Raw genomic sequence first — 22,266 nt, 5'->3', positions numbered from 1 at the left:
AAGACGTTCGCCATCCCTGCCCTGTATTGTATGTTTGTGTCACATCCATCTGTGCCGGTCTTGGGAAGCACGGAGCAGCCTCTGTGTTCTTCACTTGGGATCACATGGCCCAGGAGGAGGACGATGTCTAGTTGCCCCCTCCCACAGGAATGAATTCGTGAATTTCCCTAAACTCAAAAAAAAAAAAAAAAAAAAAAAAACCCTTAAAGGGAAAAAAAAAGGACCATTCAACTGGCATCGTATCAAAATATATTTTATTCTGGACCTCTTTCAGATCTGATTCAAATTACACTTGTCAGAGCAATACAATGCAAAGGGAAACCTGCAACAGAAAAATGTGCCTGGAAAAAGGATTAAGAAAGAGAATTTTAGGGGTGGGTGGGAGGGGGAGAAAATCATTGTGATATGGAACCAAAGTACATCATAAAAAGGTGTAATTAATATGGGTCCAGGACAGTATAGAACATCTATATCAGTCTTCTTTAGACAATAAATCATGAAAACTGAACGATAAAGTCTTTCTGAACAAGTAGAAAAGCAAAGGAAAAAAAAACACCTCTCACATGGGCTGGTTTTACACTGGTGTATGTTTGTAATTTAACTGGATGTATACATGTCTACGCCGTTTATAAGAAACGGCGTAGACATGTTTTAATCCAGTGCTATAGAGATAGGATCACAAAGTAGACCCCCCCACCCCAAAGATTTGTAACTCCAGAGTCAACCTTTTTTTTTTTTTTTACAACTACGTCAAAAGTCAGGAGAGAAGGAGAAAGCGTCGGCAGGAAGAAAGGAAAACAAAAAACGGAGACCACTTTTGTGTTCCAGACCACTGACCTGTTCACCGCAGCCTGTAGAGAAACCAAGATTGCAAAGCATACTGGAGAAGCAGTTAAACGAAACAGAAGATTTTTTTTCCTGAATTTATCCACAAATGGGAAGAAGGGAAGGGGGGGGGGGGAGAAAAAAAAGAAGAAGAAAGCAGCAGTCCAGGCGATGATTAAAAATCATTCTTTTGTTTGATAGACCCTCAACGAACGGAGACCTAAAAGTTGCAATGGTTGCTGCACAACTCTTATAGCATTGACATCTGTGGCTGTGATCATTTATGAGTTTGAACATGAAACATCTGTCTGTATCTGGAGGAAATACCAGAAAAGCTGTAGGTTTTCCTCTGAAGAGAAGGTTCAAAGCAGTTCATCTCAAAAAAAAAAAACTTTGCTGCTGTATGAATCTAGAGCTTTCTTTAGGTGTCTTCCTGCTCCCTTCTGTTCAATAAATCTTGACATATGGAAAGCCAACGGAACAAATGTTTGACAGGAGGCTATTTGAGAGAAGCAGGACAGCAGTGCAGCAGCTGACACGAGGTGGTCAAGAGTCAAAATGCAATACAGTATAAAATCAACACGATGTGGGGCTCTTATGGTGCGCACTGGTCCTTCAGCATGTTTGCACATCAATCCTTTTAGACATAAAACTATGAAGGTTCTGTCACTGCTCATGTGCCACAATGCTGCCCCTTCATCCTTTGGGGAAAATTCAGAATCCTTTCCCTTTTGCTAATAGTTTTCTACTTTTCAAATCCACTCCCCAATACTGGAAATTCCAGATGCCCTTGCTTAGCCAATGTTACTTTTTACAGAACAAATCTGGGAGATTCTCCTGCAGCTAAAATTGGAAAAGGGCAACTGAATATCAAAATGCACTTTCTCTCTCCTTTGAAATTACATATTTCATGGAAAGTCTGTAGCTTTAAGGCTGAGATGGCCAACCTATGACACACATGCCAGAGGTGGCACGCAAAGTGGTCTTTGCAGGCATTGGAGAGCGGAAAACGGCCTGAAAACAGCCCCAAAACAGCCATTTTTCAGGCCATTTTCAGGCCGTTTTTCGAGCATGCGCACTGGCCAGCTGTTTTTTGGGTTTGGGGGATATTGCAGGGTTTTCTTTTACTTCTGAGCTTAGGAAATACAGGGCTGCTCATTTTTTTCCCAACACGTTAACGCTGCCATATATAAAATTCAAATTGGGCTTTTTCAATCTTATTTAGCTTACTATAAAAATCAAGAGTCTTCAATTTGTTATATCTGGATGCAAGGTATTTTACTTTCACCCTACTTCCCAAACCACAGACTGATTTGGTACTATGTTTCCAGAAAGAGGCTCACAGCTACGGGCTCCACTGTAAATTTAAAATATTTTTAACAACCAATCAATAAAGTAATGCTTTAGAAGGTAACAATAAAAACCTAAATTAGCCTTCCTTCAGCTGGTGGCCTCAATATTTATTAGAACGACAACTGCCCACTTTTTGCTATAACCATCTAGATGGCTGCAAATTGTAGTTATTCAATTTATTGAATAAAGTTATTCCCACAACTTGGTAACCTAGGAATTAGGTTGGGAAGGATGCCCTTAGTTTTAACCCAATAACCTAGGAAAATGGAGACAGACATTTTGTCATAACCACATCCTAATGGTTGTTATCTTATTTGACCGTAATGGAAGTGGATTTTCACCCATTTTTAACACATCAGCCTTGCTGCCCAAAATCATTTTGTCCTAAGTTGTTAACAGATATTCCCAATTTTTCTCCCCCATGATAACTTATCCAAAATAAGTTATCCAAACGTTAAACACCGAGCTACTTTAAAACAATCCAGCCAACTTCAAAGACTGTAGTAATCGGTAAATATTACCTTCAAAACATTTTCTGGCAATGTCCTTTCAAGAATGAACGTTCTTTTTATGCAGGCTGTTAAAACGGCCATGAAGCCCATTTAAATCTGTGCTTCAGATTTTTCTCCAGGATAACGCCCATGAAGAAAATCAGCTTTCTTAAGTCTTGGCAAAATTCAATTTCTAGTCATGGTGACTGGCAATTCAGGGAGATGTAGATCAAAGGTCCTCAAACTTGGCAACTTGAAGACTTGTGGACTTCAACTCCCAGAATTCTCCAGCCAGCGGGCTGGCTGGAGAATTCTGGGAGTTGAAGTCCACAAATCTTCAAGTTGCCAAGTTTGAAGACCTCTGATGTAGATCAATGATCTTAAGGGCAACAGATTGGGGAAGCCAGATCTAGACTTAGAACTATTATCAGGATGGAACCAAAGCATGGGGAAGTGCTATTATTAAAGCTGCATTGCTCAAGTCATTTGAATGGAAGAACTCTTATAGGGGGATACTACGTTGAATGGAGAGAGATGGGACGCTAGTGCTCCCACTTCAACCAGAGTTCTGCTTTTAGAACCTCCGTGGGCACACAAGTTAAAAAACAATGGTGGTAAAACAAATGACAAATTAAAGAATAGCCAAGGAATACTGTGATATATCTCAACAGTGCCCTGCTAGTGTTGGAAAAAAAAACCACAAGGCTGAGAGGCCTTACATGTAAGTTAAATCCTGGAATGAGGAATGGCAGCTTTGAGGATTTCTCCATTCTGTTAATTCTGCCTTGGGTATTTGAATTGCTCTTTTTATTGTGCTCACCTCCTCCCCCCCCCCCCCATTTCCATACCACATCCTCAAAAATTTTGTCTTACTGAAAAGGAGAAGGAAGTCAGTTCACAAGTGGAAGAGCATTGTGGCACATGGATGAAAAGACCGCAGTCAACAGTTGGGAGTTCCAAGCTTTTTTCAGTTCAATGCCTATCACACAAACAACCACAATACACATCTGGCCCTTTTCCCTACCGCAATATCTGTTGTTGTTTTTTTTTAAGCTGTGCCGCTAACTCCTCTCCTCACTTTAATTTCCCCTCCCCAAATGACCCATGCTATGGGGTGATAAAGGGCAGGGAAGCTGCGGTGTGGAGGGAGAGAAGAAAAGATGGTACAGCACAAACAGATCTGATGAAAGAAAGAAAGAAAAAAAAAATCTCCAAAATACCTACTATATCCTATTTCCTATAGAATACTCTTTTTAACAGCAATGGTTTATAATGGCATGAAACATAGAAAGCTCGGGAGGATCTGCAGGCCATGGGAATGAAGTTACTTTTTGCCAGGTGTGGGACTTGGGAATTTGGAATGTGGCTTGTAGAACTTAAGAGCAAGACTGAACATCTGGCCCACAAAAAGCAATAGTAACAGTCTTTCTTGAATTGTTTTAAAAGCAAAATTATCTTGGAAGGAAGGGGGGAAAATCAGCCCAGGATTTTGGTTGATAACACAGCTGTGATAATGAAGTTTCAATAAAGTCTACATGCTATATCATACTTAAATGGCTAGAATCAAACCAACCAACCAACCAAAAGAACAAGAGCTAAACAGTTGCAAAACCAGAAATATGAATGTTGCTGTGGAAATCTTGCAGCTGTGTCAAAAGACTTCAAACACCATCTCGTTTTTTATACACTTTTTTTTTTGAAGGAAGCTGAAACATCAGTTCAAGAGCTTGTATGAAAAACGAACAGACTGTCCATATCAAAATACAAAAGTACTATCAAGAATCACCTCTGACTTTTTTTTTAAAAGATTTAAGTTCAGTGCAATTGACATTTGTGTTTGCTAAAGGAAAAGAAAATGCTGTTTAAATATACTCAAAATAAAAATCCCCCCCCCCCCAAAAAAACACATTTGTGTCTATTCCTGGGAGCACAGTTTAAAATTATTGCACAGATTTTTTTTTACATATTTTAAACTTTTAAAAAATTATTTTTAATAATGACAGAGGTCAGCCACAGTCCTGGACCTCCAGCGGTAAAAAGCAAGGTTTTTCAAGTGCCAGATACTCAACAGGTTAAGTTTCTTACGTACTATAATTTACAGAGAAAATTATTCTTAACCTCCTAAGCCTTATTCCCAAACCTGATAGACAAATTAATACAGAGGTATCATTGGATGGAACGACTGTCCTTATGGGTGTAAATCTTCCTTTTCTTCACTCGCAATCTGTGTGTAACTTTACAATCCCCCATTAAGAATAACTACGATGGTGTATTTACACATCAGCTAAAAATGGTTGTGGTTGCCTTATAAGCTCGACTTATTTCAAGATCTGCTTTCTGGTTTGTACCCCAGAGATGGCAGAAGTCAATGCTGAAAGAATGTACTTCACAAAGAGAGGGGAGGATAGGATGCAGTGCTCTGATTTAGCAAAAGCCACAATGGAATATAGAAGATTGAGCTAAGTCTTACAAAGAAAATGGAGTTACTGCAGAAGCAGCATTTCCTCTCTTAGAACTTAGATCTTAAACTGGATCCTGGGTCAGTGAAGCTTTGCTGTGCATTTCCTTGCCTGATGTTAAAAAGAAAGGAGACATACAATGCAATGATGTATGGAAACACGCACATTGTAATAAAAAAAATCATAACCACCCTCATTGGAAGGATGGAAAGGAGAATTCAATACAGTGGCTAATTTACAAATAAAGAGGGGAATCGGTTTATATCTTCAAAAGGAAGAGCTCCAAGCTTTGGGTTTATATGCTGCGCTGCCTATTGAAAGAAGGAGCAAAAATGGAAAAGATTAGAAATTTAGTATTTCTGCACTGTGTTGCTGTGACTAAAAAGGAGAGCCAAAATGGAGGCTTCGGCAAAGCAGATGAGTACAAAGTATTCCTTTAGGTAAAAAAATAAAATAAAAAAATCAGGTGAAACCTTAAAAACCCTGAACAACTCCTCTTTGGAAGCTGCAGAAGACAAGAAGGATCAAACGAGAATGGAACAGGTCAGCGTTTACACTGCTTTCACACGCAAACCCAAAAGTCCCACTGTTGCTATCGCTTGTGATCAAAACGCGAGTTCATGTGAAGGAAAAGCAAGACTTGATAGAAGAAACACAGACATTCCAAAGTAGTGATTGTATATTTTCTACCGAAAAAACTTTTAGCAGCTTACACTTAAAATCTAAATTTGAAGGGTGGTGTGATGTAAGAGAAAGGAGACAAGCACACAGGAAAAAAATAAAATAATAATAACGGGGGAGCAACAGGGAAAAATTAGTGCAAGACTATTTTCTAGTATGGAAGCTCAATCACTTGGTGGTTAAAGAAGCATGAAGCAAAGAGTTTTGCCAGGGGAGGTTCCTTCTTTGACTTTAAAAAAAAAATATGAGGAGTCATTCATCACTGGGAATTTCACCAGCCCAGTGGATCTTCACCCCCCCTGCTGCAAATATTGCTCAGTTCTCCCTCTTCGATGTCCTTTGTGGAGGGACGAGGGGAGGATTTCCAGTGAAACAGAATCGTGAAGGGAGTAAATGACGTCACTGAGTTCAGAAAAATCTTTAGCAAAGAGGCTTCAAATATGTTTTTGTGCGAAGAGATTAAAAAGAAAAAAAGCGCTTGTCCTCCAAAGTCTGAAATACTTTCAACTGGGAATTTGGTTATACCGAGTAAAAGGGGAGGGGGGGGAGGGAGGGATTCGTACAGAGGTTGTAGCAGAAACCTTTGCCCAAACTGAGAATGAGGCAAATCCTTTTTCTCTCTCGCCATTGCTTCAATTTTCACAGCGCGACTCAAATGGACTATAATCGTGATTTGGAAGAGAAAGAGGCTCCAATTTATCTGTTTTTGTTTTAAGCTTGGAATGTACAGACCGCAGGTGTTGGGATTACCTGAGCCTACCTCCCATCAAGGTCTATCCCCTCTTTTCCAAAGATCTGACCACACAAAAGCTCACCACCCCCACGCCATTAAAGCTCTCCAAGCCAATGATACAATTCCCTACTGTGGGCATCCTATTTCAAAAGCCTCTCCGTCTTTGTTTAGGTATTTTCTTGCAATTTTGTACACTCTTAAAATTTGGCAGAAAGGTCTCAAGATGGGGATTGTTGCTTTTTGGAACTGTCATCACCAATAAAACGACTAAGCGCAGCATCTGAGGAGCCTGTAAACTATTGGATCTGACGAAAAGAATAAAGGAATGTTGACCCTCATTTGTCAAGATGGATTTTGTTTTCTTCCTCTTTGTCTAAACTGGAAGAAGATCTCCACAACACTTAACAGATGTCTATAAAGTTAAGGAAGAATTGAAAGAACTGCTGAAAAGGATTCCCCTCCCTCCAATTCTTAGTGAAAAGATCCACCACAACCTAGAAAAGAATGCCACATCCTGGCTTCAAGCATTAGTAAACCTTAAGAGCACAATGGGGAAAAGCAATGAACAAAACACTGTTGCAGGGATATATGCAAGTTCGTTTTCCCTACACATGAAAAAAAAACCCACCTAGTCATTACCTATTGGGGTGGTGGGGAAGGATCAGAAAGGAGGGAAAACAAAAGTTTCATAAAGGACAAAAATAAAGAAAAGAGGACAAAGAAGATAGGGGGGGGGGGGAAATAAGCCATACATAAGCTTTCCTCAATCTGATACTCTCAATGGGCTCATTGCATATTTCGGTTCTCTTTCTCTCATGTCCTGTTTTTTTGTTTTTTAAATTTCCTCCCACTTCCAATCTTTTTTTTGGGGGGATAGGGGAGTGGCTGCAGCAAATTCCAGCACTTGGTGAACAGGCTTCACAAGCTGTGACATCACTCTGTCATCTTCTTCAGGGTATAATTGTTTGCTTTTTTTAAAAAAAGAAAATGTACAGTACATGTATTTAATTATTTCAGGTTTGGCTGTAGTGGACTGGCCATGGTTCAGTTGGGACAATAGCAGTACATGGGTCATGGGGACAGTCATTTTGGCTATGTACACATTCATAGTCGGTCCATGGCTTCCAACTAGTAGCGCTATTTCCGTAGATCTAGTACGCAAACCTGCAAAGAAGGAAGGAAGGGAAAAAAAAGGGGGGGGGAAGAGAAGGGGTTTCAGAAATTTTATTTATGCATTAGATTTGGACACCAACAACAAAAGAACAGGCATCCTACAATACTAGTGCACTATTCTTATTACAATCATTACAATATGAGGGGCCCTTGGTGTTGTGGTCCGCCAGCTGCCAGCAGAGCTGGTGGCAGACTCGGACGATGAGAAGGTTGGGGAGGAACTTGGGCCAGTCCTGGAGTCTTTGGAAGGCTCTATGTTGGAAACAGAGATAGATCCAGGGCTGACCGACATTTCCCAGCTGCCTTCAGAGTCGGAGATAAGTGGGGAAGAAGAACAGCTGGGGCCTGTTCCAGATGCGCGCATGCGCAGAGCTGTCAGGAGAGAAGAACAACTGAGGAATAGTAGCCGACTTGGGAAGAAAAGCACACATGAACGCTGAATGTCCCCCTCCCTGGCTGGGGAATGAATAGAAGCAAAAGAGGAGTGGTGGTTGCAGGAGACAACAGTTCGGATTTCTTTTCAGAATATCGTGATTCGTGTCTCAAATTGCTTACCAGGAATTAAGTTACGGTTTTGCCACTGGAACCTCTCGGCCTGCAATTATCCAAGGTACTGATAAGGTCTGTTACTGCAGTTAACCCTTGGAAGGATTATTGCTTGGACTTTTCTGTGTATGAATGCCATGAATTCACAGTGGCTAAATAAAGAAGGGTTTTTCGGGACAAGGAGTCTGTTTCTTGGTTCTGCTAAAGCTGGGTCAGAACACTTGATGCTCTCTGAGCTTGGTTGTTTCCTTGCAGACATTTCATTACCAAACTGGGTAACATCACCAGTGCTAGTAGGGAGTGGGATTTGCTCTCAGTTCATATTCTAGTGTCTTGCCCTGTCAGTGTTGGTAGAGATAGTCCAAAACTCAAGAATGTGCCTTTTCAGTGGTAGATCTGTATAATATCTTTGTAATATCCTCATCAGTGAATTATGCCTACTCCTGCATGTATTGCCTTTGCAACACAAGACAAAATCTTTTTCATGTCTTTTAATGGCATCTTGATTTTTTTTTAAAGATGAATTTTGGTTCTTTGGGATGTATTCAAATGAAGGGGAATTTGGAAAGCCTACTACAGGTAGTCCTTGACTTACGACCACAACTGAACCCAAAATTTATGTTATTAAGTGAGATACAGTAGAACCTCTGGTCACCACCATAATTCGTTCCATAACTTTGGTTGCAACCTGATTTGGTTGTGACCTGAGCCTAACCAAAATAAATGCAGGGGCCACTGTTGTAAACAAAGGACAGGAAATTTGACGCTTACAAAAAAAAAAACCTGATTTGGTCATGGTTAGAAGCATTTGTGACCGAGGTTCTACTTCAGGGGTGTCCAAACTTGGGAACTTTAAGACTTGTGGACTTCAACTCCCAGAATTCCCCAGCCAGCCATGCTGGCTGGGGAATTCTGGGAGTTGAAGTCCACAAGTCTTAAAGTTCCCAAGTTTGGACACCCCTGTTCTACTGTATTTGTTAAGTGAGTTTTGCCCCACTTTACGACCTTTCTTGCCACAGTGAAGTGAATCACGGCAGTTGTTAAGTGAATCACTGCAGTTGATAAGTTAGTAACGTGGTTGTTAAGTGAATCTGGCACCCCCACTGATTTTGCATGAGAGAAGGTCACAGAAGCTGGTCACATGATCTTGGGACACAGCAACGGTCATAAGCATGAACCAGTTGCCAGCAATAGTCATAAGCACGAACCAGATTTGGATCACATGATCCTGGGGCTGCTACAAAGGTTGCAAGTGTGGGGAAATGGTCGCAAGTCACTTTTTTCAGGGCTGTTGTAACTTTGAACAGTCACTCATTGAATTGTTGTTAAGTGGAGGACTACCTGTATTCGTTCTTTTAAGAAAGTATGGCAGGGGATTTTTCTTGAGTGAGGGATTTCGCGAGAAGTTTCCTTCAACCTTTCTCACTTCATCACACTCTTGGGTTCGCCTCGCTTAAGTGTTATTGGCTTGAGTGCTTAATATTTTATTTTTATGGTATTAGTTTATTTTAAAGTAATAAATAAATTGTAGGAGAAAAATTCTACAAACCCAAGTATACCCTACACCAGCGATGGCGAACCATTTTTGGCTCGCGTGCCACAAGTGGGGGAGCGCAGGGGGGTCGTGTGCGGCGTGCCGCAACCATAATGCAACGCGCGACCCCCAGTGCGCATGCACGCACAACGCGTGACCCCCCCCCCCATTTTTACATGCTTTTTTCGCCCTCCCCAGGCTCCAGAGGCTCTATAGGAGCCTGCGGAGGGCGAAAAGAGCCTCTCCCGCTCCCCCGGAGGCCCTCCAGAGGCTTCAGGGACCGTCCGGAGGCTTCCCTGAAGCCTTCGGAACGCTTTAAACCACCCTCCGAGCAACCCGGAAGTCACTTCCGGTTTGCTCGGAGGGTGGTTTTAAGCGCTCCGAAGGCTTCAGGAAGCCTCCGGACGGTCCCTTAAGCCTCCGGGGGAGCGGGGGAGGCTCTTTTCGCCCTCCCCAGGCTCCTATAAAGCCTCTGGAGCCTGGGGAAGGTGAAAAATAGCTTTTAAAAAGGTGAACTCAGCTGGCCAACGTGCGCATGCGCACTAGCCAGCTGACAGGGCAGCGCCTTGCGTGCCCTGACAAATGGCTCCGTGTACCACTTGTGGCAGGCATGCCATAGGTTCGCCCTCACTGCCCTACACTTTACAGAAATAAAGCAGGACCCTAAGCATACCCAGCGTATTTGGATGCCGGCATCTGATAAAATGAATCGAGTAGTAAGATCTCATTTTGCTTTACTTACTGAACCATCTGAAGCACTCGCTCCAACTTTGTCTCCTGCTGCATTCCAGCAAACCTCAAAAATGCCTCCTGTCCCCCGATAACTATGCACCAGAGCACCCGTCTAGAAAAACAATAAAACCAAGAGGTTGGGATAGAACACAAATGACATTAAAATGCAATATGAGTGCACCCCTGTGCATGCGCCCTGCCCCCGCGCATGTACGCCCTCGTGCATTCGTGCCACCCCCTGCGTATGCATGGCAGAGACCTGAAGACCAGCTGGCCAGCGTGACGCGTGCGCATGTGCATTGGAGGTTGGGGCGATGGCTGACACAGAGGGCTCTGCGTGTCACAGTTATGTATCATTCCATACTGCTTTATCTGTCTGGGCAGTTTACAAACCTCAGTATATTGCTTCAAACAATCTGGGATCTCATTTTACTGACCTCGGAAACTGGTAAAGTCAACCCTGAGCCTGGTCAGATAGAACTGCAGGCTGTGGGCAGAATTTGCCTGCAATACTGCATTCTAACCACTGGGCCACTAGGATTCCTTTCCTGGTTGGCCAGAAAAAGGGTACAGCTTCTTGTGAGAACCACTGATAAGTATAGCAAGAACAACACTCCTAAAAGCCAGCTCCGAAAATCTTTTGCTACTTTAGAACTGAATAATAAATGGCAGAGAAAGTACAAAATATTTCTCACATTATTTACAGGTGGCTTTGGTTTTTCTGGTGGGTGGTGAGAAGAGATGAAAATTACAATAGACAACTTTAAATGTTCAGAATATGAGAAAAAGACAGGGACTGCCTTCACTGCCTAATCCTTAAAATGATCTGCATTGCCTCAAATCTGAGATATAACAAATTGCTTTTCTTTAATGGGAAGGAATAACAATGTCATCCTTCTGTGTTTCCCACTGAAGCTATCATTTTAGTATGATCTGATTAAGGCCATGAGAAACCTTTAATAGGTAATAAAAAATAAGCGGATAAAATCACTACTGCTCCAGGAGACATACCTGTGTGTTCCAGATGTGTACACATTTGTCGAAAGAACCACTGGCCAGATATCTACCATCAGGACTGAAAGCTACACTGTACACAGGTTCTTGATGTTTCGTCAAGGTGTGGATGCAAATCCCTCGGTCTACGTCCCATAACCTGACTGTAGAATCAAAGGATGCACTACCAAAGGCAAGAGGAGAACAATAATTGTCAATTTTAACTGCAATTTATATAGTTATTCATAAAATGTACCTCCCATTACAATTGTCTGTGGAGATTCTCATCATCCAGGTCACGGTTGTCCCAAAGGTGCTTTTTTCGGGAGGCAACTGGACTTTCTTGTTTTTCCTTTGAAGGCGTTTCGCTTCTTATCCAAGATGTTTCTTTAGGTCTGACAGGACAGTGGATCTCCTTCCATTCTCCACAATTCTGTCCATGCTGAAGAAGCTTCTTGGATAAGAAGTGAAACGTCTTCAAAGAAAAAAGCAAGAAAGCCCAGTTGTCTCCTGAAAAAGCACCTTTGGGACTCCCACTACCATCGTAAAAAGACTCTTGACTTCCAAATTGGACATCTTCTCTCGCTCGGTGGTCACTATGCAAAATTGGCTGTTATTCTCCATTTCTTAGAACTTCTGAGACAGGGAAAAAATGTGGAATACTGTTCACGAGTGGGATGGAAGTTCTGCCCATCTTGAATAAGAAAAGCAGTTAGATCTGGTCCTTTTATATCAAGCAGCCGCAATTTAGGTGAAGTTGAGCAAGCAAAAGTAAAAGTGAACTTGGCTGTTGAAGAAGTCAGCAATGAGGTGTGTCAGGAAAAGGACTTTGTGTTGTAACTGAAGTACAAGATGCTGAATGCTGGTGCTATACAATATATAAGCTTGCTGCGAGGCTAGCTATATGATGATTGGCTATTAGAACCATCATTCAAAGCATGCTACTACAAGCCACCTCCTCCTTGCCTAGTTTATATTCGGGAGACAGCTGGGAATTTAGGAGATATTAATGGATGCTTTGAAAGTCCTACTTCTAGGAAAGCCAACATCAGTTATGAGTATATCAGTGGTGGGTTCCAGATCCTGTTGCAACCGATACACTGCAACGGGGCCCGGCATCCACCACGTGAACATGTGCATGGGTACTTATCACCGGGATGCTCCAGCTGCTCAGTGGAGTGGCGCACAGGCGCTGTACGCTCCATGCGCGAAAGCCCTGATCGGCTCATACAGTGGTAAGGAGAGTGGGCAGGCAGGTGGGCCCTCTGGAGCACCGTACCGGAACGGTACCTGGTGCTCCCAGCAGGCACCGGTATGCCCGTACCGGGGCATACCAGTCATATCCCACCCCTGGAGTATATGCTAAATAGCAGGATAAGTAGTGGCTGGCAATCCATGTAAAATATAATTTACTAGGATTCCTTTTCAGGTGTAACTTAAAAGCGTATTTTAACCAATTTACGGGGACCTGTTTATGACCCATCATTTAATGACAATTCAGAGTTACGATGGATTCCCCAAAATTACTTACCACCCATTTTTTAATTACAGTTGTAACCCCTCCACCCCCAGTCATGTGATCACATTTTGGGCACTTGACAACTGACTCATGTTTACAGCTCTATGCAGCATCCTGTAGTCTCAAGCTACAATTTGCCAGTTTCCAGCAAAAGACGCCCATTGGGAGACTATATATATAGTTTGCAGCAGTTGTTAAGTAAAAGCCGTGGCATTAAAATCTCCCAATGGGTGACTTTTGCTGGAAACTGGCAAATTTATATATATATATATAAAGGGACAGTTATCTTCCCCAATATTCCATCTATTCATGCTACCTTATCTGTTAAAAAGATATTAAAAGTATGAAAAAAAAGTAAAATAATTTCCAAATCAGAAAAGTGACTGATAATGGCAGCAAAACAACTACAGAGTTTCTCCAAAAATAAAACAGGGTCTTATTTTCTTTTGACCCCTGAAGTAAGTGCTTGGCCTTATTTTGGGGTAGATCTTATTATTTTTGAGGTGCAGGAGGCGGCGAGTGTGGTCACCTCATGGCTGCTGCTGTGTTGCAATATTTTTGGGGAGGGATTATTTTCAGGGGAGGGATTATTTTAGGGCATGCACTCAAAAGCCCGATTAGGTTTATTATCTGGGGAGGTCTTATTTTCAGGGCAACAGGGTATGTTCTTTAGAGGTAGTCTGAGTTAATGGGATTACACATTAAAATTCTGAAGGAAAAAAGGGAAAAGAGAACAGGAACCCCACAACAAGTGTATTATTTCCGAATATTTCCCATATTTTCATAGGAAAATCCTGAAGCACAGTTGTGGAACCATTCCTATTTTCAAGAAGCAGAAAAGTTGCCTGGTCTCCATATTTAGTCTCAAAAGAAGAGTTTCTAGACTAGCTCAGAAAAGTCACTAAGCAAAATGACTGGCTTCATTTTCCCCCCCAACTACACAGCGAAATCTTACCTTGCTAACATTAGATTGGCGTTTGGATTGTTTGTTCCTGGCCCTGTTGGGCTCCATTTGATAGTATAAATTTCTTTGTTATGAGCCTGCAGATCATGAACGCAATTATCTTGCTTCATACTCCAGATCTAATAGAAAAGGGAATAAAGAAAGCAACAATCCAGCTTTATTTAATTTTAGGCAAAGAGATCCTCATCAATCTTGCAGGGTTTTAAAGCAAAACACAATTTAAAAAGGGGGAGGTGTTAAGGAGCATTTTAATTTGTTTTTTTTTAAACACCTCAGGTATGAGATAGCAATACTCAAGAATGAAGTTATATTTTTAAAACATGGGATTTTATTTAGATTCACATTATTGGAATAGAATAGAATAGAATAGAATTCTTTATTGGCCAAGTGTGATTGGACACACAAGGAATTTGTCTTTGGTGCATATACTCTCAGTTTACATAAGAGAAAAGATACATTCATCAAGAATCATAAGGTACAACACTTAATGGTAGTCATAGGGTACAAATAAGCAATCAAATCATATTAGGAAACAACCAATGTAAATCGTAAGGATACAAGCAACAAAGTTACAGTCCTGCAGTCATAAGTGGGAGGAGATGGGCGATAGGAACGATGAGAAGACTAATAGTAATGCAGACTTAGTGAATAGTTTGACAGTGTTGAGGGAATTATTTGTTTAGCAGAGTGATGACCTTCGGGGGAAAACTGTCATTGTGTCTTAACTTGTGTCTTGTGTCTTAAATATCAACTTATGGTAGCTTTATAAAAATAGAACAAATGCCTTTTTTGTGGTTATATATGAGAATGCATACAATTTTTATAGGGAAGGATGCAGACTGATTTCAGATTTCACCCCTCACTCCAAGCAAGCTGATCCGACTTCCATATCGGTAGAAGACTCTACTTCAGTGATGGAAAACCTATGACACGCATGTCAAAGGTGACATGCCTCATCTCATGTTTTGGGTGATGTATCGGTTGTCACCAACACCCAACATCTATTCTCGACAGCACACCCTCCTGCTCATGCTATTTTTGAAAGCTGAAGAGGCCATGTGAGAATGGGCTATGTTCTTGCATGGCTCCTGGAAATCATGGGACAGAGAAACTTCCAAAACTTGTTTGAGAATGGGGATGTGCCATCACGCAGTCTTAGGAAGTCATGGAAGATGAATGAGGTGGACTCGCATGCCTTGGGGAACGGCCTTCAAAGTGGCAGTGGTAGCGCTAGGGCTGAAATCAATGCCCAGGCCTGCACTGCCACTTATCAGACTGACCTAAATTAGGGGCAGGGTTGGAAACATAGAACTTTTATTTTTTATTTGGCTGCGTGTGACACAACAGCTGGATCAGGTTAGGCATTTTCTGAATCTTTGACGTAGTGAACTCAAAAAGGTTCACCATCGCTGCTCTACTTTTTGAAAACCTAGAGTAGAAACAGAGTGTTCATCTTCTTTCATAGGTAAAAGGTAAAGATTCCCCCGGACATGTGTGCTAGTCGTTTCTGGCTCTAGGGAGCGGTGCTCATCTCCATTTCTAAGCCAAAGAGCCAGCGCTGCCTGAAGACGTCTCCGTGGTCATATGGCTGGCATGACTAAACGCCAAAGGCACATGGAACGCTGTTACCTTCCCACTAAAGTAGTCCCTATTTTTCTACTTGCGTTTTTACGTCCTTTCAAACTGCTAGGTTGGCAGAAGCTGGGACAAGTAATGGCAGCTCACTCCGTTACGCGACGCTAGGGATTCGAACCGCTGAACTGCCAACCTTCTGGTTGAAAAACTCAGTGTCTTAGCCACTGAGCCACAGTATCTTCTTTCATACTGTTGCACAAATACCACTGCTACTGCTCCTTCTCCTCCATCATCATCATCATCCCCACCACCACCATCCTAGTTTTAGAAGCGTACACTCTCTTATGGTCAAGAAAGCAATGAAGTCTTTTTGCACACTATCAACTCTTGCAAGTTTAGGAATAGGAGTCATATAGCAGCTGTAGGGCTCGGGCAGATACAGGCAGCTAGAACTACCACAGCGCAATCAAGTAGATGCAGAAATGAAGATTGAAACGACGAGGGTGGATTGGAGGCAGCTGTTTTTCCAATGATTTCGCAATAGGAGTCCAAAATCACCCAATGGGGCGATGCACTTTTACCTTTAGAGTCATGTCATCGGAACAAGAAGCCAGAAGATTACCAGTGGGATCCCATTTGATTGCATTTACTTCATTCTGAAAATAAGCAGCAAGAGAAATATTGGCATCTCGGCTTTCTTTATAAGGGAAACATCAGATTGAAGGTGGGGGAAGGGGGAATGGTTTCCCAGATCAAGAAAAAAACAGGAAGGAGACAATATAGAAAATAGAGTGAAAATGTTTGGCTAGAAGTAATCCAGGGACAGAAGACATACCTAGGAGAATTGACTTGAGTTTTTATGTTGGAACTTTACAGCAGGTTAAATCTTTTAAGAGGCCAGTATTACAACACATACTTTTTTTGTTTACTTTTTATTAAAAAAAGTAATTTGGAGCCCAGAAGGGCCTTCTCTGCTGTGGCTCCTGCTTTTGGAATAAGCTCATCTGTGGTGAGATTGATCTCCGACTCTTCTGACTTTTCAAAAGAGGCTTACAGCGTGGCTCTGCTGGATGACTTGGGGCCCAATGGAGGAGCTTCACACTAGAAAGGGTTGGTTAATTAAAACCTGATCCCATCTTCCCTCCCACCCCCAAGATCCTGGCTTCTCCTTTTTACCATCTTGTGTGAATGATCTGTGTTTGTTATCTGATGATTTTAATGTTTTTATGCTGCAAGCTGCCCAGAGTTGTTTTGATATGAGGTGGGCAGCAAATACATTTCATAATAAATAAATAAATAAATTAGTAGGAAGGTGTAGGAGATGACCAGGCTGAGCCCGAGGGGGGGGGGGATATCAAATACATCATAAAGCACAAGTCCCTGCCCCCCCCCCCAAGAGATCTAAGGTTCATCCCATCTTATCCCCCGCTTATTTCCCTTGACTGTCAGTTGGTCAGATTCTTGTAGAGAGCTTAATAACTTTGCAATAAATATACTTATACTCATTTGAACTGCCTGTATCTCCTGATTTCCCTGGCACTCAACACAAGAGTGCTTAGTACTTGGGACCTTCTCTTTATTCTACTTTAGTCCCGTCCCCCCCCCCCCCGACCAAGAACATCCTCCAAATAATATTACCGTAACACTACAACTTCCACATCATACAGATACCCTTCATAAAGGGTATACAAATTGAATGGTATATAATCTTTACTCTCCTCGAAGACTAGCTGAATTCATTCTCGAAACATGTTCAATATCTTTAGAAAACTGATAACTTTTTTTAACTGGGAACTATGACTTTTGCTAAATTCTACCTAAGACAACTTACATGCAGAGAAGACAAAAGAGCAAAACTGTGCTTCAATCTTTGTTGTTATTGCTGTCCTCCAAATAAGTTGAGCTTGAATTTTTGAAGAATCTGAAGATTGTGAATTATGGGAATTGCAACCCAACACATCTAGAGGGCGCACGGTGGGTTGGGGTAGATTGGTTTGAACACAATGTCTTCACTTTGCTTCACATATATGCTACGTGGATAACAGCTAAAGTAAAAATTACTTACTGTGTGGCCCTGGAAGGTTTTGATGGGTTTATCTTGACCTAATTTACAGACATGAATACACATATCTGTACTACAGGAGGCAAATGTGTTGTTGCTCTGCCAGTCAACATCTAACGCTGGTGCTATTGACAAAAAAGAAAGAAAAAAGTTAGAAGAAATCAATCATTGGCAAATTAAAATGATGAGATGACTGGCCAGTTTAGACAGGGGTGGGCTTCAAAATTTTTTGCAAGGGGTTCTCTACTGGTTGCTGGGTGGGCGTGGTCTAGTCGGCTTCCTGCACCGGGGGGGGGGGGATTTTTTGCCCTTCCTGGGCTCCGGAGGCTCTCTGGAGGGCGGAAACAGGTCTCCCTGAACTTCTAGTAGGTTCATTTTTCGCCCTCCCTGAGCCTCCACACATGCCCTGCACTTACCTGCATCCAAAACGGGCTGCGTGGGAACTCCTGGGAGGGGCAGGGCCAGCCAGGAGTGGGATTTGGGGGTTCTCCGAACTGCACAAAATCTTAGCTAGAGGTTCTCCCGAACCCCTGCAACCCCCCAGCAGCCCCTACCCCTGAGTTTAGAAGGAAAAGGATTTGGAATGCAAAGTATGATGCAAAGTTTTGGAAAGAGTCAAAGGGAGACTGTTTTATACTTGAAGAGGAGCTGTGAATATGACTATTACCGTATTTTTCGGAGTATAAGATGCACCCTTTGCCCCCAAAACAGAGGGTGAAAATCTGGGTGCATCATATACACTGAATACAGCATTTTTGGCCTACCAAACCCCTTTCCAAAAATGGACGTGCAGAGAATTTGGGAGGCGTGCAAAGTGCTCCTGGGGGCTGGGAAGGGCAAAAATGAGCAACAAATGGGCCCATTTTTGCCCCCCCCCCAAGCCCCCAGGAACACTCTACAAGTCTCCCAAAGCCTCTGCATGCCCTTTTTTGTAAAAAATGAGATGTTTTTGCAAAAAATGGGCCATTTTTTGCTCGTTTTTGCCCCCCAGCCCCCAGGAGCACTCTACGAGCCTCCCAAAGCTCTGCATGCCCCCACCTTCTTTTTTTTTGCAAGAAACAAGGTCTGCAGAGGGTTTGGGAGGCCTGCAGAGTGCAAAAACCTTTTTTTTTTTAATTTACCTTTTTAAAATCATGTCGCGTCTTATACTCCGGTGCGTTTTATAGTCCAAAAAATACGGTAATCAGAATTTGTAGTATCCAATTTGTCATATTTATATCCTGCTTTTGTCATATTTGTATCCTACTTTCCCTCCAACTCAAGTGTACATGGGAAATTCCTATGCTACAATCTTCTTACAAAATTATAACCTAAGAACAGGGGAAGTTGGACTGTGGTGTAAGCACAGGATATACCAACACCACACTGTTTACATTTTTACATGTACAAGAAAAGTATCAGCGACAACATTTATTTCTGAAGGTCTCCAGACATTTTGGGAGTGACTTGCATGAATTGGAAGATATGGATGTTGTTGCAGAGTGGCACAATGTTAAGAATGGGGAGAAGATGTTGCAGGACGTGATGCATGTGAGTGAACAAGGAAGGAGTGCATAGTTTATTTATTTATTTATTATTCATATTTATAGACCGCCCCCTCTCCCGAAAGGGACTCGGGGCGGTGTACAGTCCCTAAAATACGTTATAAAATACATACAAAAAGTGTGTGTGAACACTGCTCAATAGCGGAGTGTGAACTGGAATCCAACTTTTATTCATTTGACTAGGGTGGGAGGGGACTGCAAAGGCCAGAACTTCAAGGACTCATTGGAGGTCTCTTTGTTCAGCACCACTGTAACTTTAAATGGTTGCTGGGCAAAGGTTGATGGATGTTAAAATGAGGACTACCTGTATAATCAAATGTGAAGATTATAGCAAGAGCACTTAGACTTATATACTGCTTCACAGTGCTTTACAGCGTCCCTAAGTGGTTCACAGAGTCAGCATATTGCCCCCAACAATCTGTGTCCTCATTTCACCGACCTTGGATGGATGGAAGGCTGAGTCAACTTTGAGCCTGGTGGAATTTGAACTGCCAAATTGCAGGCACCCAGGAGTCAGCAGAAGTAGCCTGCAGTACTGCACTCTAACCACTGGGCCACCGAGGCTCAGTCTAAATCATTATTTTAAGCAAAATCCAATCAAGAATCAAGAAAGCAGTCTACTCTAATATGTTGCTGGCAGCAATGCAAATTAGAAGTTGAACTGAATAAAGAGAAGGTAAATTAAACCAGTTTCCCTTTTCTGCCAATAGGAGGAAATCTGAACCAAGATAGACATTTTATTTTTAAAAGAGCCTGTAATTTTCTTACAGCTGAACTAGCTGGAATATCAATCAGTACACCGCCCCGAGTCCCTTTGGGGAGAGGGGGCGGTATAAAAATCGAAATAAAGGTAAAGGTAAAGGTAAAGTAGTGTTGTTGGAAATATGTGCTAACTGTAAACGCTCATGCACGCAAGTGCACACACACACACAAAAACTATTATTAATTAAGTCACAAAACATTGGTTTATGAGCTGTTTCTTCTTTAATCTAAAAGATAAAATACATACCAGAATGGAAAGGAAACTGCTGTTTGGCTTCTCCAGTATGTGCATCCCAAATTATTGTGGTCTGAATTTAAAAATGGAACAAAAAGAATAAAATGGTTTTACAATTTGGAGTATGTTTAAATTTACCAAATCAATTGAAACAATATTTAAGACTATATTTTCTAAAGAATGGATTCTCTTCTAAAAGCTAATGCGTAGAAGGATATAAATTGTAGGCTTTCCTTATTAAAACGTTTCTTTTCACTGCCATATGTCACCTCTATGTTCTAGGTTTATAACTAGTGCAAACACCACTTTTTTAACTAAAAAAAAGTACACTGGGCTTCAATACAATATATATATATTGTAACTCGAGATTGAACTGTGGAGCCCTTTGTGCCCTCTGAGTTTGATTATTTTCTTGCAGATATTTTATTATCCAACTTCGTAAATGTTCAGTGCCTAACCAGTCTTGTAGCACTTAAGATGCTACCTAGTTGGTTAAAGGAACATCTGCAAGGAAACAACCAAACTCAGAGAGCATCAAGGACTCCATAATTTAAAGTCTATTATGACTATACAGATAGTTTTTGACCTAGAACTGTTGTTTAGTGAGCAAAGTTGCGACGCCACTATAAAAAGGGACTTATGACCATTTTTCAGAGTTATGACTGTTGCGGCATCCCCATGGTCGTGTGATCAAAATTCAGGGGCTTAGCAACTGGCATGTACCCCTAACAGTTGCACTGTTCTGGGATCATGTGATCACCACTTGCAACTTTTCCTAGCTGGCTTCCAACAAGCAAAGTCAATGGGAGAAGCCTGACCCGTTTAACAACTGCAGCGATTTGTTTAACAAATGCAATGACACGCTTAACAATTGTACAAAAACGGTCATAAAATGGGACAAAATTCACACAACAAATGTCTTCCTTAGCAATAGATATTTGGGGCTCAATTGTGGTTGTAAGTAGAAAACTACTTGTATTCCTACACTTGCCCAAAATTTATTTAGAAAAAGAGTGGTATCTGTGATGCTTACTAGCTGCTAATAGTAAAGTGAAACAACTCGCTTTTAAGGGAATATATTTAAGGGTATTTATCTTTTGTACCTGTTTTTAATGAGATGCCTGTACACCGCCCCGAGTCCCTTCGGGGAGAGGGGGCGGTCTATAAATTTTGAAAAATAAAAATAAATAAATAAACTAAAATGCCTGTGTTTCTAAGTGTTCTAAGAACACTTCATTTTTTGTGTTCCATATCCTAACAGATTAACAGAGTTGGAAGGCACCTTGCAGGTCATCTAGTCCAACCCCCTGCCCAAGCAGGAGACCCTACATCTGCCTCTACCTAGGATCGAACTCACAACCTCAAACTTGATTATGTCTTATTTATTTTTTATTTATTTTGTTGGAAGGGACCTTGGAAGTCTTCTAGTTCAACCCGCTGCCTAGGCAGGAAACCCTATACCGTTTCAGACAAATGGCTATCCAACATCTTCTTAAAGACTTCCAGTGTTGGGGCATTCACAACTTCTGGAGGCAAGTTGTTCCCCTGATTAATTGTTCTGTCAGGAAGTTTCTCCTCAGTTCTAATTGCTTCTCTCCTTGATTAGTTTCCACCCATTGCTTCTTGTCCTACCCTCAGGTACCCTGGAGAATAGTTTGACTCCCTCTTCTTTGTGGCAACCTCTGAGATATTGGAACACTGCTATCATGTCTCCCCTAGTCCTTCTTTTCATTAGACTAGACATACCCAGTTCCTGCAACCGTTCTTCATATGTTTTAGCCTCCAATCCCTTAATCATCTGTGTTGCTGTTTTCTGAAGTGTGTGATGTATCACGTGACGTATTGTGATGTTTTTTGCGTGGCCTGCATGTGATGCATCCAGCCCGTGGGCTGCCGGTTTGACTCCACTGTCCTAAGCTATCTTCATAATTTTATCTGCAGCAATGTATTTCTAATAAACCAATGCCGTCTTACCTTGTCCACACCTGCACTTAAAATGAAGTTCCCTTTCTTATTCCATTTTAATGCAAATATGGGACCTTTATGCTGTCCTAATGTGCTGGCAAGATTACCTAAAAATTAAAA

At 41.7% G+C, this 22,266-nt stretch overlaps 1 protein-coding gene across 5 annotated transcripts in view; it reads right to left on the bottom strand.

Annotated features, from left to right (window-relative positions):
- Positions 1-237: 237 nt before the first annotated feature.
- Positions 238-22,266, bottom strand: part of TBL1XR1 (TBL1X/Y related 1) — a 271,416-nt gene continuing 249,387 nt past the window's right edge. For all 5 annotated transcript variants that reach the window (XM_081954230.1, XM_081954231.1, XM_081954229.1 and 2 more), the window contains 8 exons: positions 22,156-22,253; positions 20,194-20,254; positions 17,644-17,765; positions 16,160-16,234; positions 13,995-14,122; positions 11,539-11,704; positions 10,538-10,639; positions 238-7,706 (listed from right to left, as the gene is read on the bottom strand). In XM_081954230.1, coding sequence (XP_081810356.1) covers positions 7,680-7,706; positions 10,538-10,639; positions 11,539-11,704; positions 13,995-14,122; positions 16,160-16,234; positions 17,644-17,765; positions 20,194-20,254; positions 22,156-22,253 — 779 coding nt within the window. In that variant the 3' untranslated portion in view covers positions 238-7,679. The remainder of the gene's footprint in view (positions 7,707-10,537; positions 10,640-11,538; positions 11,705-13,994; positions 14,123-16,159; positions 16,235-17,643; positions 17,766-20,193; positions 20,255-22,155; positions 22,254-22,266) is intronic.

Source organism: Natrix helvetica (assembly GCF_964273705.1).
Source record: "Natrix helvetica genome assembly, chromosome: 5".
Lineage (NCBI taxonomy): Eukaryota > Metazoa > Chordata > Lepidosauria > Squamata > Natricidae > Natrix > Natrix helvetica.
Note: the sequence above shows the minus strand (reverse complement) of the source record. Positions and strands in the feature narration are given on the sequence as shown.